Source organism: Neltuma alba, unplaced genomic scaffold (genome assembly GCF_004799145.2).
Source record: "Neltuma alba isolate B1F8T4 unplaced genomic scaffold, ASM479914v2 tig00012407_pilon, whole genome shotgun sequence".
Lineage (NCBI taxonomy): Eukaryota > Viridiplantae > Streptophyta > Magnoliopsida > Fabales > Fabaceae > Neltuma > Neltuma alba.
The window spans coordinates 514,002-532,501 of NW_021636899.1; the positions used below are offsets into that span (position 1 = coordinate 514,002).

The 18,500-nt window shown below is 33.5% G+C and overlaps 3 protein-coding genes across 3 annotated transcripts; all 3 read right to left on the reverse strand.

Annotated features, from left to right (window-relative positions):
- Positions 1 to 210: 210 nt before the first annotated feature.
- LOC114726842 (L-tryptophan--pyruvate aminotransferase 1-like) lies at positions 211 to 4,074 on the reverse strand. Its single transcript, XM_028913557.1, has 5 exons — positions 3,914 to 4,074; positions 1,713 to 2,019; positions 905 to 1,197; positions 506 to 813; positions 211 to 401 (listed from the first exon to the last, which is right to left on the reverse strand). Exons 1-5 carry the CDS (start codon positions 4,072 to 4,074, stop codon positions 211 to 213), a joined length of 1,260 nt encoding a protein of 419 aa, XP_028769390.1.
- Positions 4,075 to 7,595: 3,521 nt separating this feature from the next.
- On the reverse strand, positions 7,596 to 10,228 carry LOC114726843 (L-tryptophan--pyruvate aminotransferase 1-like). The gene is made up of 5 exons (XM_028913558.1): positions 10,068 to 10,228; positions 9,660 to 9,972; positions 8,281 to 8,573; positions 7,874 to 8,181; positions 7,596 to 7,784 (listed from the first exon to the last, which is right to left on the reverse strand). The coding sequence occupies exons 1-5, from the start codon at positions 10,226 to 10,228 to the stop codon at positions 7,600 to 7,602; spliced, it is 1,260 nt and encodes a 419-aa protein (XP_028769391.1). The 3' UTR covers positions 7,596 to 7,599.
- Positions 10,229 to 14,437: 4,209 nt separating this feature from the next.
- LOC114726816 (lipase) lies at positions 14,438 to 18,260 on the reverse strand. Its single transcript, XM_028913531.1, has 8 exons — positions 17,730 to 18,260; positions 17,540 to 17,634; positions 17,313 to 17,416; positions 16,714 to 16,814; positions 16,528 to 16,631; positions 15,812 to 16,249; positions 15,380 to 15,511; positions 14,438 to 14,862 (listed from the first exon to the last, which is right to left on the reverse strand). The coding sequence occupies exons 1-8, from the start codon at positions 17,979 to 17,981 to the stop codon at positions 14,691 to 14,693; spliced, it is 1,398 nt and encodes a 465-aa protein (XP_028769364.1). The 5' UTR covers positions 17,982 to 18,260; the 3' UTR covers positions 14,438 to 14,690.
- Between the last annotated feature and the right edge of the window lie 240 nt (positions 18,261 to 18,500).

Here is an 18,500-nt window from a genome sequence, read left to right on the forward strand (position 1 = left end):
GATCTCATTGAAATTCTTCATGTTTACTATAGCGTGATCAAGAGACATATTATTGTAAGTAGTTCCTTTGCAACAACACAAACATTCACTAAACAAAAATCAACTTAGACCGCACCTAATAAAATCCTACTTAACATTTTCTGATAATCATGAAACTACAAAACAAAAATAACTCCATTAATTAATTACCCCTCCAACTACAATTAGTGCCTAATCTTTTAGATGTTCTTTTGAAAGCCTCTTCAAGAATTCATCAAAATCGTCACCTCTACCTACCATGCTAAGTCTAGCATATCTTGGGTCAGATCCAAATCGGCTTCCACCTCTAACAAGTATTTTCATCTTCTTTTCTAGGTAACTCTCACAATTTTCATCTTCCGTGCACTTCAACCATGCAAAAGCTACGGAAAAAAAAAAAAAAAAAGCCCAACAAAAGAGATTAGAGCCAAAAAATATAAATGGCTGGAATGAGCAAAGGTATATATAATTTAGTAACAAAACGTACCAGGATATGTCTCAGTCGATTCATTAGTGAAGTTACAATAAACCCTTGGAAACTTTGGCAAACTGAAGCCACTATTTTGTTTGATGACTTCCCTCAGCATTTCCCACCTTTCCTTCATAAGGCGTCTACTATGCTCAAAGAACAACTCAGATTCTTTAGATCCAAGTTTGAAATTCTTATAGCTATCACAAAGAACTTCAATTATCTTGGCAACTCGAGTTTGAGATTCTTTCGACACTCCAATGGAGCTCATCTGTATAAACTTGGTCATCTTCTTCGCAATCTCTTTGTCCTTCACAATAGCCCACCTTCAAACAATATGAGCAAAAACCAAACACTCAACCCCTTCACAATAGTATGTATAGCATTCAACCATACATGATTCAGAAAGTGACTTACCCAATACGAGAACCAGCATGACCAGTGCATTTGGAGAAAGTGAAGAGCATAAGATCATGATTGGCCCTGTGAGTAATGGGAGTGTATTGAGGCCAATAATAAGCAAGATCATGAATCAGCTTCCCTTCAACTCCGCACTTTTTCTTATTCACCACAGGCCCTCTCATACAACCATCTGGGTTATTGGGAGACGTCACTACCTCAATATATGCTTCATTCTTATCATATTCCATTGCATCGCCACTCCATTTGTATATCCCTGAACGCAAAATATCTGTTTGATCTTGATACTCCTGCACACACACGTTTCAGTGTTTTTTGTTATTCATAACCCAACCCTCGTGTTTAAAATATTAGAGCTTATTATTGAAGTTTTGAGATCGACCAACAAGAATAATATATATATATATATATAATTAATCGAAGACCGACTCTCATGTTGACATTTTTTGCGTGTATAATTGGAAAATTCATGCATGTGTCTCGATGTGAATGTGTTAGTTGCATGTTTCCTATTATATATGGATAGTGCTCCGAAAAAGTGTTTGTTAGTTTTGTTGTCTCTGCAAAGTTAGTGGCTTTCCGGTTTACTCACGATTTGTAACAATTTTTGTCAGCAGCACCATTATTAACACATAAATAAATCATTATTATCGGATAAAGGTACAATTTTAGTTCTGATCTTATTTCTCAGATGTACCCGGCATCTTTATTTATGTGTTATAATATGCACAAAAATAATAGTAGAGGAAAAAGAAACATCCATGATTAACTGAAGGATTTTGGATGAGAGAAAAGAGAAGCTTACCGAATAATAAGGAGCAGCAGCGACGACATTGATTTGGTCATCGGAGGAGGAGGAGGAAGAGAGAGCGAAGAGAGCTGCCTGAAAGAGTTGCGTGGAGCCATTTCCAACCACAATGTACCTATCGCTCGTCTCTGCGTTACCGACCAAAGCATGAAGCCTTTTAATGGCGTCTCTGAGCTCCGGCATCATAAACCAACACACGCTCCTCAGATCACTCAGATAACTCAGAAGCTCGCACCCCTTTATCTCCACCATGCACTCCTCGCTCATCTTCGTCCAGTAGGGCTTAAAAATCACTGGATCTCCTCTGCAGAATCACTCAGCACGATGAAGAATTAATCAAACCAGAAACTATATATACTATCAACGTATCACACAGACACACGCACACAGAGGTATAGATCTGAATTGATTTCTTACTGGTCGAGGTTGATGAAGGAGCTGGGGACAGAAGAGATGTTAGTGGAGGAGGCGAAGCCATTATTGTCTGTTTTGTTGTTGAGAGGAAGAGAAGGAAGATTTCGAAGCAGTGATGGAGTAGCGCTATGATAAAGGCTTGTTTGATCTGCAATTAAGCTCTTCATGATGTATTATACTCTTTAATGATTAGTTTCTTGTCTTCTCGATCTGCTTGATGATCTTTTGGGTGATACTATGTTTGTGTTTGTGAGTGAGTAAGTGTGTGCGAGTGTGTGTGTGTATATATATATAGCGCTGTGCGTCTATATATAGTTAACATCCAAGTGAAGCGTTCGTGAATCCAAACGCGCGGATCATTGTATTATTGATTATTTCTAATTATATTGGAATCTTAAATCTATACAGAGAACTGACGCCTATATAAACTGCGTCAGTCATATATTTCATGGGATTGAGTTTTCCTTTATATAGCTGGCTAATCTTAGGAGCGCGACTTTCTACATGGATGTGGTAAAATACAAAGGATTAGATTTAAAGGTAGTTTTTTAAAATATGTTTATCATTTTTTTTATAATGAATATATATTTAATGGATAATTTATCCGTATACTTAGGGGTAACAGGGTCGCTTTATTTGAAAACTAGTTTCTTTTTTTTTTTTTTACTTTTTAGTGATATATATAAAATGAAATGAACCCACCGATTAATGTTAGAAATTTATTAACAAATAAACTATTCTGAAATTATAATGATAAATTTGATACCTCTAGATAGTTCATTTCACTATTAACGTTTATCATTTGATTTTTAGGGCAGATATATGCAGTTAGTAACAATTTTAAGCGCAAGATGGAAATATGGTAAAGAGAAAAAATTGCAATGCATGAACAATATGCAATATTAATTATATAGTAGCCATAAATTTTAATTTATTACTCCCTGGTCTTAAATATAAGACCTATTTGTAGTATAAATTACACTATAAGGTATGTCTTATATTTAGGATCAGAAAAGTATAATATATATTGATTAAGATGTTAAATATTGAAAAAACATTGTATGTTACCTGTCATATAGGGTCATAATGTATCATGTTATAAGGACAATCATAATTGAGTTCTTGATAAGATTTGAATTGTTCCGCTCGTAGAAAAACACGGAAAATTCAGGATCCAAAGTTGAATTAATCTCTTAAGATCGATTCCATTGTCTTTTGTTGCTATTTTTAACTTTCACATTACATGAATTGAATGATACGACCTATGTCTGGTTCAATGTGATAAGCACCTTATTATTTGAAATGAAAACTATTAATGTCAATATTAATTCACTCTTCATGCATGTTTTGTCATTAATGATCTGTTAATTTTTATTCCATTGTATTCAAAGAAAGAACAATGTTAATCCTTAATTCAAAGAACACTACAACAAAATGTGTTATTTACCTCTCTCGTTCATGTGTGCTTCTAAAAACAGAAGGGAAAAACCTACATATCCTCCTTTGTTATATAGGCTTCTCATTTGTTTAATATGAACAACCTTCTCATCTGTTTCAAAGAAACAAACAAGAAGATATAGGCTTCTTGTCTGTTTAATATGAACAACCTTCTCGTCTGTTTCAAAGAAAAATAGACAAGAACTTCTCATCTGTTTAAGCAAAACAAACGGGAACTCTCGTCTATTCATATTAAACAGACGAGAAGGTAGCCACCTTCTCATCTGTTTTGGTAGAAACAACATGAAGGCGGCTTTGTTTTAAAAAAAAATTGCCCTACCAGCTACCGTGAAACTCTTATACGTTTACCACCAGGCCCCAAGGGAACTCTGAAGCTCTCCCTCTCATTTCCGTCTTCTACCAACCGCGAATCTTTGAAACTCTCTCTCTCATTTCCGTTACAGCTCTCAAGGCCGTCATTCTGCAACTCCTCACCATCGTTCTGCATGCTTTGAACAAAGAGGCTCAACACAGTAAGTTAGCTCCACATCATGAAGACAGCAATGTAGTTCACACAGCAGCAGCTCGTCGTCCTTCTCCTATCTCCAGGCCATGACACTCTAACTCAAAGGCAAGCCAGAAGAGTCTTTGTAGTGAAGGTAAGTTCAAGAGCAATGTTCCTCTTTTAGTTCTTTTACACGTATAAGTTAGTTTAATGTGTTGTGGGTTTGTGTAAGTTAAGGAATCTTGAGTTGGTTTGTAAGGTTGTAGTTTAAATTTTTATTGAAGAATTGTGTTGAAGAATTATATAACGAGTGGGAATCGTGCAGGCAAAAATGGCACAACAACTTGGGTATATCCCAATGTGAGTAGTTTGAATTGAAGTTCTTTCATTAATGACAGTTATTTTATATATGACCATTTCCTTGTGATTTGCGGTGTCCTAAGCAACAAGGGTCAACAGAGTGTGAATATTATATTATCTGTTATTTGTTTAAAATTATTGAGAGTGGATGTACTTCAAAATTTGATGAGGCAAGTAAATATTTTTAGTTTTGTAATAGTTGTTGAATTTTTAAATTGAATTGTTACTAATTTCATTTTCTTCATGTGTTTAAATTTGTTCATTTATCAATTTACAGATTTTTAGTAATGACTACTCATACACCGTTGATGATATTGACTTTTTCAGAGACCTTTTGGCACAGCAACTGCTTCAAGAATAATGGTCTAGGGATTGATAAAGTTTATGTTTAGAGACAATAAGTTATCAATTTTGACTTTTGCAATTTGTTCTTTTTGATTAGTTAGTTAATGTGTTAATATATTGATGAAATCATAATAGTGATATATATGTTGGCTAAAAATATTGATTAGTTTAAATGTTAGACTATTTCAACTTGTTGGAAAATGGCTATTGTGGTTGTTGTGGCTGTATGGGAAGTGGTATTCGAGAAGTGAATTTTTTTTTTAAAAAAAAATGAGCACATTCACTTCTATTTCAAGAAAACAATAGTAAATGAGAACTTTTTATTTCTGTTATGAAAAAATAGAAGTAAAAAAATCACATTTTTTACGTCTGTTTTATATCAAAACAGACATAAATAATCCATTATTTACATCTGTTTTGACAAAAATAGAAGTAAAAAAGTGTTTTTACTTCTATTCAAAATAGACGTAAAAAAAGTCTATTTTTCTCCTCTATTCAAAACAGGAGTAAAAAGTGGGGTACTTTTTATGTCCTTCTTTTCATGTTCCCCAAAACAGAAGTAAAAAGTCATTCAAAATAGAAGTAAAAAGCCTTCATTGTAGTAGTGGAAATTTCTATTCAGTTAAAAATACCACAGGATTTTAAAAAAAAAATTAATTGGTAGAATGGTGAGTATACTGCACACTTGGATAATTGTTTTATTCATGAATTTTATCGTTTGATGTATGCCGACGCATGCGCAAACACATATGGACATATAGAGCGATTAATTTTTAATCTTTGGTGCCTATCTTAATTTCAAAGATTTGAATGAATGTGGCTTATCATAAAAATATTCCCTTTGGTTCACAAGATAAATTGCTTCTAGAAAAATAATTTGGTTCAAAATATAAATTAATTGGGGAGTAATTAATGCTTATTTGTCAATTTTGTCCCTACATTCAAAACTTAAATGTAACTCTATATAGTTTTCTCTCTTTCACAACCTCATTTAAGAGGTTAGAATGAATTAGTTAAAATGCCTTATATTATAAACTTGAAGGAGTAAATATAAATTAATTACAAATCACTTGAAAGGAGGAACATGTTGGGATCATGCTGCTTCGTTGGTTAGTGAGAAAAACAACAATGGAGACTTGAAACACATGACACTGTGTTCCTGAAACCAAACATGTTCTGACTTATTGTCTCGGATATTATTAATCGATCACTCTCCCTGCAATTTTCATGTATGATTATGTTTTTGTGTTCTTGCATGTGCTTCTCATTTCTCTCCATGTGATCCACACTCTAATCAACTTAATGCATCATTAATCCGCCACACACACTTCCTTCGTAATATATAATCCTCTCCAATTAAAAAATTACTTGCTCCAATCATAAATGTAGAAGTTAATTATATGATGTTCGATATATGAGGTGTTAATCCACTTTGCCCTAAAATTTCTAGTTTTTTTCCTAGTGCATCTTTATTGATTACATACATTATGAAAGTGGTTTTCATCAATGGGGTAATGATCAAAAGAGATATTTTAGAGAAACTAACACACATTTATTATAAATAACTAAAAGAGAATGACAAATAAAGACTATGAAAATTCCAAAATCCTAAATCAGGATTAGTTTAATAAGTTTTGACAACAAGCTGCAAATAACAACCCATTTTTGTAAAAATATCTGATTTGGGATTTTGCAATTTTCACAAACCTTTTTTTTTCATTTTCCAATTAGTTAATTAATTAATTTTTTAATATTCTTAAATTAGCTATGTAGGACCAAATGGAGGATGTGTATATATTTTCTAACACATTATTATCACTTTAGAGTTGCCCACATATAGATATTAAAAAATTTAATAAATAACCTATCGTTTTAAAAAAATATTATGATTTTTTAAAAAAAATATTTTTATTAATTATACTTTCCATTAAGGGAAAATGGCAAATAAAGACCCCCCAATATGTGAAATTGTGATTTGGGACCCTAAATTTGCAAAAAGACAAATAAAGACCCGGTCTCATATTGCAAATATGAAATCTTGGTGAAATGTCTGAAATATCTCTCAGCCAAATGACAAGTTGACTATGAAAAATAACAAGTTCACTTTAACAAATGACAACTTCAGTAGAACAAATCACATCTTGGCTGAGGGGCATTTCAGACATTTCACCAAAATTTTATATTTAAAATATGGATTCGGGTCTTTATTTGCTATTTTTCAAATCCAAGGTCCCAAGTCACAATTTCACATATTGGGGGTCTTTATTTGCTATTTTTCCTTCCATTAAACCTATAATTGTGAAAAAAAATCAATACTTTCTTGGAAATCCCAAGTAACAATCACTGATTTAAAAAACAGTGATACACGTCTAAAATGATTATTTTGGACCAGATGGAGAAACAAGTATATGAACTATTGGAATCCAACATTTTATTACAAAAAAGCATATTATTATTTTCTCTGTTGTGGTCGGTTCAAGTCTACTATTTTTCCCTTCATGCGACAGGGTGGTATTATTATTATTATTATTATTAGTAGTAGTAGTAGTTTTGACTTTTAGCTACCGATCCATGTCCCCCCTTCCCTTCTTCTATCGATCTTAATATAGTATATATAGTAATATATAATTACTACATTGATGTTATAGCGTGATCAAGACACAAATCATGTATTGTAAGTAGTTCTTTTGCAACAACACAAACCTTCACTAAATAAAAATCAACTTAGATATTCATGAAACCGCAAAACAGATATTTCTATTGAATAAACCTCTCTTATTATTATATCTATTCCTCCAACTACATTATTTAACGCCTAATCTCTTAGATGTTCTTTGATAGCCTCTTCAAGAATTCATCAAAGTCATCACCTCTACCCAGCATGCTAAGTCTAGCATATCTTGGGTCAGATCCAAATCGAGTCCCACCTCGAACAAGTATTTTCAATTCTTTTTCCAAATAACTCTCACAATCTGCGTCATCCTTCTTGCACTTCAACCATGCAAAAGCTAAAATAAAGAAAACCCAATAAACGTTATTAGAACCAAATACTAAATGGAATGAGCAAAAGTATATATTTTTAAGTAACAAAATATACCAGGATATGTCTCAGATGATTCATTAGTGAAGTTACAATAAGCCCTTGAAAAGTTTGGCAAACTGAAATAACCATTTTGCTTAGTGGCTTCTCTCAGCTTTTCCCACCTTTGCTTCATAAAGAGCCTACTATGCTCAAAAAACAAATCAGATTCTTTAGACCCAAGTTTGAAATTCTTATAGCTATCACAAAGAACTTCAATTATCTTAGCAACTCGAGTTTGAGATTCTTTCGACACTCCAATGGAGCTCATCTGTATAAACTTGGTCATCTTTTTTGCGATCTCTTTATCCTTCACAATAGCCCACCTTCACAATAATACCAGCCAAAACCGAACACTAATTAAACCCCTTGACTCAAACACTATGAATATGGTATTCAAATACAGGATTCGGGAAGTGACTTACCCAATACGAGAACCAGCATGACCAGTGCATTTGGAGAAAGTGAAGAGCATAAGATCATGATTGGCTCTGTGGGTAATGGGAGTGTAATGAGGCCAATAATAAGCAAGGTCATGAATCAGCTTCCCTTCAGCTCCACACTTTTTCTTATTCACCACAGGTCCTCTGATGCTACCATCTGGATTATTGGGAGACGTCACTACCTCTATATATGCTTCATTCTTATCATACTTCATTGCATCACCACTCCATTTGTGCATCCGTGAACGCAGAATATCTGTTTGATCTTCATACTCCTGCGCGCACACATGTTTCAGCGCTCTTTATTTTCTCTTAACACAAAAGCCTCATGTTTGAAGTCTTAAGAGATTATTCTTTGAGTTTTGAGATTGACCAGCAAGAATAATACACACACACACACAAAAAAAATTAATCAAAGACCAACTCCAGAAAAAAAGAAAAAGAAAAAGAAAAGTGCCTGTCAACTTTGTTGTCTGCTAATAAAACCGAAGCCTTTGGCTAGACCTAGTGGAGATTAGTGGCTCAGCAATTGTCACCCACAATTTGTAACAACTTTTACCAGCACACTGTTTATTAACAGATAAATAAATTATTTATTATTTCTGTCTGCAATAATAATTATGACAAATGGAAGCTTTGTAAGTTGACCAAACATAAAAATATATAATATAATTGACTGGTTATGGTCACATGGTGTGGGGGCCATAAGGACTGATCATTTCATAGAATAGAACTGTTTGAGTTTCATATAATTGGAAGCAGAAGTGGGACATATGTGTGGAGGTGAATTACAACCAGAAACTAGTATATTCGTTGATGTGATAAGGTAACAACTAACCAAGTGAGGACAAGATAGGCCAATATTCTTGTAGCTTAGTGGCATGAATGCTTTTCTACAAGTAGAAGGTTATAGATTTGATCTTGCTCGTAATTTAAGGACACTAGAACTAGTTTTGCCCCTCAAATTTTCAAAAAAAGAAAAAACAAAGGGAGGACAAGATGGAAGAAATGGAGAAGAACACCACATACAAAGGACCGCAATAGGAAAGAAGAATTTTTTTTTTGGGTGAAATTTTTTAATTATTAAATAACCCACAATATCCTCAAAGTGACAATGAATTTAATTTCCGGGGAAAAAAGGTTAGGCAGTGCTGGCCCCAAAAAATACCCATTAAATAAGTTTATTTAGAAATTCTTATAAATTATATAATACACAAAATATGCAGTCATCAACAACTCGCCATACAGTACAATAATGAATTGATGATAACCAATAACAAGTCATAGAAATTAATCATAGAGGAAAAAGAAACCGCCATGATTAACTAAAAAGATTTTCGATGAAAGAGAGAGAAACTCACCGAATAGTAAGGAGCAGCAGCGACGACGTTGATGGGGTCATCGGAAGAAGAAGAAAAAGAAGAAGAGAGAGCGAAGAGAGCTGCCTGAAAGAGCTGCGTGGAGCCATTTCCGATCACAATGTGGCTATCGTCCGTCTCTGCGTTACCAACCAAAGCATGAAGCCTTTTAATGGCGTCTCTGAGCTCCGGCATCATAAACCAACACACACTCCTCAGGTCACTCAGATAACTCAGAAGCTCGCAACCCTTTATCTCCACCTTACACTTCTCGCTCATCTTCCTCCAGTACGCCTCAAACACAACTGGATCTCCTCTGCAGAGCAACCCAACACATTGAACAATCAAACCAGAAACTATATATACTATCAACGTATCACACACACACACAGATCTGAATTGATTTCTTACTGGTCTAGGTTGATGAAGGAGCTGGGGAGAGGAGAGATATTAGTGGAGGAGAGGAAGCCATTATTGCTGTTGTTGAGAGGAAGAGAAGGAAGATTTGGAACTGGCGGTGATGGAGTAGTGCTGTGGTAAAGGCTTGTTTGGTCTGCAACTAAGCTCTTCATTATGTATGCTCTTTTGTGTCTTGTTTTCTCGAACTGGTTAATGATCTTTTGTGAGTGTGTCTGTGTGTTTGTGTGTATATATAGTGTGGTGCCTCTCTATATAGTTAATTTCCAAGGGAAGGGTTCATGAATCCAAATATTTCTAATTAGAATATCATATCTATATATACAGAGAACCGAAGAATATTATCTTATTAAATTGCGTCAGTCATATGTATCCAGAGATAAGCTTTTTCGTATCGTAGCTAGCTATCTAATCTTAGTAACAGGATCGCTTTTATTAGAAAACTGGCTTCTTTATTTTGCAATGCATGAACAATAAGTTAAAATTACACAGCTGCGGCATAAATTTTGATACATTATAATGCATTGATTATGATGTTAATTATTCAAAAAAAAATTAAGTTATATCAGTCAAATTGGGTCATAATTTATCTCGTTATAAGGATAATTATAATTGAGTTCTTGATAACATTTTAATTTTAATTTTCTGCTCATAGAAACAGAGGGAAAATTCAGGATCCAAAGTTGAAATAATCTTTTATGATCAATCCATGCATAGTTTATGTTCCCATGCTTTTTGTTGCTAATTTTAGCCTTTGTACATTACGTTAATTTGAATTGAATGACGAGACCTATGTTTGATTCAATGTAATAAGCACCTTAGAATTTGAAATGGAAACTATTAATGTCAAGATTCACTCCTCATGCATGTTTTGTTAATTAATTCTGTTAATTTTTATTCCATTCAATGACAATATGTTAATTGTCGTCGATAATTTTTTTCATAGGTTTTATCATTTTCTTGTAAGCTGACATCTGTCTGTGTGTGTCTTAATTTCTGATTTTTGGTGTTTATCTTAATCTTAAGGATTTGATTGGAAGTGTCTAGAAATTAGAGGAAACAAATTACTTTCTTCCGTGCTAAATATAAAAATTAGTAGAATTGTTTGTTTTGATGGTAAAATATAAGGCATGAATTTACTTTTTATTAAATTATAATTTTTCCTGAATATTTATTATTGATTATTACGGTCTATATATTAAGGGCTATTCAATCAAGACAATAGTTTTCAATACAAATTAATAAAAAAATAACACCTCCGATTCTAATTATAAGACATTATTTATAAATTATAAACAAGATCTTATAAATTAAGATCGGATGTAGTAATTTAGATTTTGTCTGAAAAAAATACTCTGGGGAAATTATCAATATAAAACTCAAGTAGCATTGGCATAATGGTGAGTTGGTGACTAACTAGACAAGTGGGTGGATTTCACCTGTTCCTACCTCAAATCCCACCTAGTAAAAAGATACTGAGGAGGGCTCTACTTATTGCACGGTCCAAGGGAACTAGTCTCCAACTTTGACTAGGAGATACCTTTGAAAGAACTTAAATAATTTGTTTAACCTTTATAAATTAGTGATCTAAATTTTTTTTTTCATTTAAGGTCGAAAAGAGTAAGTACAAATCACTTCAAAAGAGGAACGAGCTGGGATTGTGCTGGTTCGCTGGTTAGTGAGAAAAACAACAATGAGGGCTTCAAACACATGACATTGTGTTCGTCAATCTAAACATGTTTTGACTTTTTGTCTCAACTATTATTAATCACTCCCAGGAAATTTTCGTGAATATTCCTTTTTGTGTGTTCATGCATGTGCTTCTCATCTCTTTGCATGTGATCCATGTACTCTTCTATTCTATAATACTCCTTCCATCTAATCAACTTAATTAATGCATTAATCTGCACCATAAAATTCCTTTATAATGTAGTCCTCTCCAATTAAAAAATTATGTATATATATTTCCTGACATATTATTATAAAAATATGTTAAAAAAATCAATACTTTCTTGAAAATCTAAAGTAACATTTATTTAATTTAAAACAAAGATAAACATCTAAAATAATGATTATTATGAAACAGATGGAGGAACAAGCATATGTACTATTAAAATCCGACATTTTATAAAAACAATGCATATTATTGGCTTCTCTGCTGTGGTCGGTTCAAGTCTGGTTTTTTTTTTCATTTGATTGTGTCTATTTTATATATATACATATATATTATTAAACCTTATAAATTATATACACAGCATAATGATTACATTTATATTATCGTGAGAACAAGAGACATAAAGATCCGATGATATAATTTTCTATGTGAATAATATCAAACTTTTAATAACAATAACAAGAAAGAATAACATTTTTTTAACTTTTAAGCAAAACAATTTTAAACTATCTGTGCAAAAAAATTTCCAAAATTTTTTGTGTTCTTTAAAAATGGGATAAAAAATTAAAATAATATTCTTATATAAGTAAACGACAAAAAGTAATTCGATTGGTATGATCCATGGGTTACTCATAACTCATACATGCATTATAAAATATAAAAAGAAAATTTAACAAATGAATGTGGCTATGCAACGATTTAGCATTCCTAGGTTCATTCCCAACTTCTCATCCATCCAAAACATTTTAAAGATGTAGAAAAATCTAGAAAAAAATAAGAAAAACAAATTGACTATGAGAAATTTGAAAATCATAGTTAAAAAACTCAAGACGAAATCATTATGAGATCTAAAGAAATAATCTAATTATTAAAAAAAATGTCAATGACAAATGAGCAGACCATGTTGTCATTTTTTACACAAAACTTGTCACTTACTTGTTATAGAATTTGTTAGTAATTATGCTTCTTTTTTTTTTGGGATGATGTAGTGGTTTTCTCAAAATTCAATGGGCTAAACCAATAAGGGTTGGGTCTAACAAAAGGGACTAGTCCCTCAAAACATGACGAACCAATATTCAAATTCTCCTTAAGAGAAATGTCCATATTTAGTGCCTTATTGTGTCTCGAATAGGATTTGTCTTCAATAAGAGAATACCTATACTTTAGCGCAAAAAACAAAAAATAGATTCAATGGGCTCAAACTAAAGCAATACAATGCCATGGGCTTCACAGAAAAGCCATTAGTGTTGATATATTCCCAGCCCCAGAAAGAATGACTTCAGAAAGCCCTTCTATTATTAGAAAGCGCTTAATGGAGTGGTTTAAAAAAAATTTAAAAAACATTGGTAGGATTACTGTGTCATTCTGTTTCATGCGTGGTACCAAATGAGTAATGTGTAATGAATCAAAGGAAAGTGAAGTTTTGGAGGTTTAAATTCTGGAGTTAATTAATTAGAGAATAAAAAATATTGGGTCAAATCACTGTAGGTTTCAAGCATCCTTCTCATTCAGGAAGGCCCAAAACGCTTCAAAATATAAAAATAAATGTTTTTTAAAAAATGAGTTTTTTCCCAACAAAAAGGGCCATTTTACCTTAAAGATTTTAAACATGAAGGGTATTTCTGTACACACGTCATTGGCCAACCTCTGACGGCATAATAATTACACAATGATCATATTTAACCCCTCCAAAAGCAAAACTTTTCTGCTTAAAACCATGATTTTGAAATCAAATCATGATTTTATAAAAATATAAGATGTCTAAATATTTTTTGGATCAAATCATGATTTGAACTTTAAAAGTGTTTTTGACTAGTTTGCCAAACATATAAAAAAAAAAGAAAAAAAAAACTAAGGTTTTAGGAAAGTGTTACCCGAGGGGGTGAGTGGCAAACGGCAAACTTTTTAAGAGAAAAACCAAGATTTTAAAAAAGTGAAAATTTTTTGCTTTTGGAACGTTAAATATAGTCCTGGGGGTTGTTAGACGTAGGACAACCATATCTAGACAGAAATACCCTTCCCAATCTTGCCTCCTCTCCCTCCTCATTCCACCGAATATATTTTTTGGCATTTGATCTTATATTTTATATGCACACTAATTAATTATTAATTAGCATTTTTAAAAAAATCTATTTAATCTTACATTTTATACACACTAATTATAAATTAATTATATAACTAATAACTTAGTCTTACATATGTATCTTATTTACTAATTTATTATTTCAAACAAAAATATAAATTGAAATTTATCTTTTATATAATTATTATATTAACTTATATCCTTTTTAGTAATTTGCACATGAAAAAAAAATAATTTTGATAAGAACTATTTAAACATTCTCACTTTATTAAAATTATTTTTTTCATAAAATTTATTCTCTAAATAACTTTTTTTTTCAAAAAGCTATTCACAAAATTAAAACAATATAAGATGATATCAAGACCAGATCTCTTTTGCTTTGCATTCTAAATCGTTAAATTTTTTGTTCGATTTAATAAAAGAATGATACTTATACATTTGTGACAACTTATCCACTAAATCTCTTATATCTCCCACAAACCTACAAATTACGAAAATCTGTAGTTGAAAAAAGGAATGGTCAAAGAACCACTCATCTACATTTACAAGTGTGAAGAGATATTGAAAGGCAATCCAATGAATGGCATATTTAATTTCATATTCCTCTCTGAATTGTAGACAAGAGTGAGAGAATCAGATTCTAAGAGCTATGTCTATGCTGGATTTCATTAGGTATTGTTGGAAGCTTCTTCTTGAAAACGTGCTTCCTGCACCTTTCAAATATACTATCATATAATAGATCAAATTTGACTCCTGCTCTCTCCCTATTCACTATAAATAGGATGTGATCGCCTTCCACCATCTTGTAATACCTGTTTCATCAAATGTCATAATTTTCTTAGTTCATAGACGAATTCAGAAAAGAAAACGCATGAGAGGAAAGTAGCACATAATTTAATTTTTCATGAGATTATGCCAGACACGTCAAAAGTGCGCCCCATAAAAAAGTATAACTGACAGGTTTACGTGTCTTGTTTTTTACTTGATCTATTTAGCTTTGGTGTAGTATGTGTCCCTAGTTATTTTTCAAACGTTTAACAAAAAAATCGTTCTTCACTAGATGAGAGTGGAGAAGATTGCAATTCAAGTCCTTCTTAACCGAATTTTTCCCCCCTTTCTCTAATATGAACTGAAGGCACTGCATTTCACTGATCTCTTCTACTAAATTCAGTTTTGCAAGCTTCTTGGAGAATCAGTCCAGGTTAAAGGGCATTTGGAAGCTAACTGATTGAAGTCATCAATCTTGACAACCACAATATAGCGGGTTTTATACTCTGTATCCTTAAATATCAGTTGTGAAAAAGGACAAGGTTATTGTGCATAACATACCAGATACCAGGTTCCAATGGTTGGCAATCTGAATCCTTCTCGATGAAACGATGTCGGTGTTCGATTGGGAGGCGAGGATAAGTCATGGATATTGTGTTAAGTGCTCCGTCATTGTCCTGCCAATCCTCATCCCTGCATAAGCGTAGTACATATGACTTGAATGGTCATTTCCACATTATAAGTTACAGCAGAGTAGAGAGATTTAAAATAAAAATCAGACAAGGGAGCAAAGTTGGTCACAAAAAATAGTAAAAAATGTCCATGATGGATTCCAGTCAAACACATGCCAGATATACTGACATATTTCTTTATAATTCTTTTTCTATTTATTTTTTTTCTAGACCAGGTTTGGTTGAGAAATTTTCACTCAATAATGAATGCTCAAAGCAAGGTGAAATTTATATCTAAGCATTCAATGAATTTGAAACCCACCTGTATCCTTTGTAAGGAGGAGTGGCATCTGAAGGATGACGCCACTGGCTCATCTGGAAGACTCTTAAGAAAAGCATAGGGTGAATTCCAAGTATGCTTGAAGGAACTGTGAAACCCAAGAACTTCCTGGTTTGCTTGGTGGCATAACTGAAGTAATAGGTATTTGGAAATGTATGTAGGCGGTAATTGAGTTTTATAGAGCCTTGAATTGTAAGATCCGGCAGAATCCAATCCTCTGAAGCAAACGGACCTGCATACCCTAGCAGGCACTCAACAAGACCCCAAATTCCCATCTTTCTCCTCGACATGTTAAAGTGATCAAACCCAAAGTTGTAATAGTTCTTCAGCCAGGGAATGTCCAGCCAATCATAGATTATCACTCCAATGCGGCAAAGCTGTAGCAGAGAGACAGGCTTCATTGTTCTTCCATCTTCTGGCCTAAGACAAGTTCAAATTGTAGAGACAAGTTTAGCATAGCAGCATAAGGTTTAGATTCTTCAGAATGAGGAATTTAAGTTAGGAAATTAGCCAAATATGAAGCATGTGAATGCTGAAACAGAAAAACCGTCCTAGTTCAACATTTATCAACACAAAAAAGCTCATAGAACTCAGCTGATAGGCATTTATTCTCCAGAAGCTTAGACAATTCTTTGACTTGTATCCTAAAATAGACAGGACTTTTTTATCGTTATAATCACAAGTTAACAGCAACTTACTGCATGCCATCATAGTAGGTTCTTGTAGTCCCATTGAATGCTCCTGATAAGGATGTTATACTTAACACCCAGTTCTCTGAAGTGTTTTCGTACCCCTTGAATGCCTGAAGACAATATGAACGTCAAAAATGTATCCCATAGAAACCCTTGACTGGAGACGCAGGCAGTACACCATTTGGCGCTTACCTTGTCAGCAAGCATTTGTTGTAAGACACGAACAACTTGTGCTCCAGCTGAATGGCCCACAAAGTGAATAGGGTGATCCTCGTCCCACTCTGGGTATTGCCCTGTATCCATAGTTTATGTATTCAGAATCTTAGACACCTTCAAATTTGAAGGCATTATTATTTAACCAAACAAGATAAAATCAGATGATAGTAGCAGATAAATCCAGATTTGGACATTTACAGAGCTCTAGTCCTCCCATTTTTTTAACCACATACGTTAATTCCTTGAATATCTAGCTTATTACGAGTTATCATTAAATGTCTATTGGCTAACACCATTCAGCTAGTTGGCTCATTAAGGTTTGCAAAAGCAAAACTCATTCTCATGGACGGGGTACGAAATCCTAAAATTTTCTTCCTGGATAGAAAAAAAATGTCATATTCACTTTTCGTCTGCCTTAAAGTTTCGACTTTCGACCAATCCAAGTGAATTTTATTCTCCTCCGAAACGACACCTACTAGCGAAATTCGATTATAAATTACACAAGAATTAAAAACTTTACAAGCCCATTGTAAAAGATAAAACAACAACATATTAGAATAAGCATGAGGTCGAACCTCGTTCATAGATTCGTCCAAACTGCGAGTGTCCGTAAGCCTTGCTGTGCTCTTCACCGTAATCGACTTGCCCACCTTTCAAATAATAGAACAAGTCGCGAGCCCTGAGGTAGAAACCTTTCAGAAATTGTCCGAACAAGCATATAATAATATAACAACCAATGGAAAAGGAAGCCAAATAAATGAACCCCAAAACTTAAAAAAGAGAACTTTTTTCAAACACTAACCGATCATAGATACTGGTTAGAGACCCCAGATCAGGGACGAGAACCCTTTCATCCTTCTTCTCCGCCCCCGCAAAGTATGATAAACCACCCAATCTCTGAAAACACCATTACCCAAATGCAACGCAGAAGAATTAATTCACATGAAACAGAATAAGTCAAAATTTAATGCAACAAATGAAGGTTTACCTACCCCTTTGCCAAATCCGAAAATTCCATGAACTAACACAATGGGAGGAATATCACCAGCATTGGTATTTCCAGGAGCTGGTTCTTTCACGGAGACCTCAATATTCGTATTGGATTTAGAGAAATATTCATTGAGAGCCTGCGAGAGATCTCCGGCAACGGCGGTGCTGAAAATGTAAAACCCGTAAAGCAAATGAACCATGGTGCTGACAAACAGCTCCACCAATTGCAGACAAGCTATCCATAATCGGAACATCTTCCAATGAAAACCGAACAACAACAACCACCTCCAATCCAAGGCAAGAGCCTTCTTTGAGATCAAAATACCAAAAAGAAGGCTCTTCCCTACGCGCAGCTTTTCAGAAGGGCAAACAGAGCAGAAACCGAACGTAGAAGCGCTTCAAGCTATAAAAAGACCTATACAAACACGAACACAATTTCTTCCTCCTATATGATCAGACAAATAGAAGGAAAGCAATTTGTGAACGTTTGAAGCGTCTTACTATTATACTTTGTTCTTTCGGGTTTAAACTTCAGAAGGCTCTGAGTCCCCAAAAACAAGAACAAAAAACTTCAAAAAGCTCAACAGTTTCCCACGATTTCTTCGTTTTCTACCTCACAAATGCCAACGACCAATCAGAACGTTTACCAATCGCTCATTCTTCTTTTGGGCTGGGGAAAACCAGAAGTGTGTATATATATAATAGTAAATAAATAAATATAATGAGAAGAAGAAAAGGAAAAGATTGGTTTTGGTTGGGACACGTGTCAAATT

Coding starts and splice junctions, on each gene's coding strand:
- LOC114726842 (XM_028913557.1), bottom strand. CDS start 4,074: ATGCAGAACGATGGTGAGGAGTTGCAGAATGACGGCCTTGAGAGCTGT. Junction 2,020..3,913: donor AAACGTATAAGAGTTTCACG/GTAGCTGGTAGG, acceptor GTGATTCTGCAG/AGGAGATCCAGTGATTTTTA. Junction 402..505: donor ATCGACTGAGACATATCCTG/GTACGTTTTGTT, acceptor TTTTTTCCGTAG/CTTTTGCATGGTTGAAGTGC.
- LOC114726843 (XM_028913558.1), bottom strand. CDS start 10,228: ATGAAGAGCTTAGTTGCAGACCAAACAAGCCTTTACCACAGCACTACT. Junction 8,574..9,659: donor CTGCTGCTCCTTACTATTCG/GTGAGTTTCTCT, acceptor GTGTGCGCGCAG/GAGTATGAAGATCAAACAGA. Junction 7,785..7,873: donor ATCATCTGAGACATATCCTG/GTATATTTTGTT, acceptor TCTTTATTTTAG/CTTTTGCATGGTTGAAGTGC.
- LOC114726816 (XM_028913531.1), bottom strand. CDS start 17,981: ATGTTCCGATTATGGATAGCTTGTCTGCAATTGGTGGAGCTGTTTGTC. Junction 17,417..17,539: donor CTAACCAGTATCTATGATCG/GTTAGTGTTTGA, acceptor TTTCTACCTCAG/GGCTCGCGACTTGTTCTATT. Junction 16,250..16,527: donor ACCTACTATGATGGCATGCA/GTAAGTTGCTGT, acceptor AACTTGTCTTAG/GCCAGAAGATGGAAGAACAA.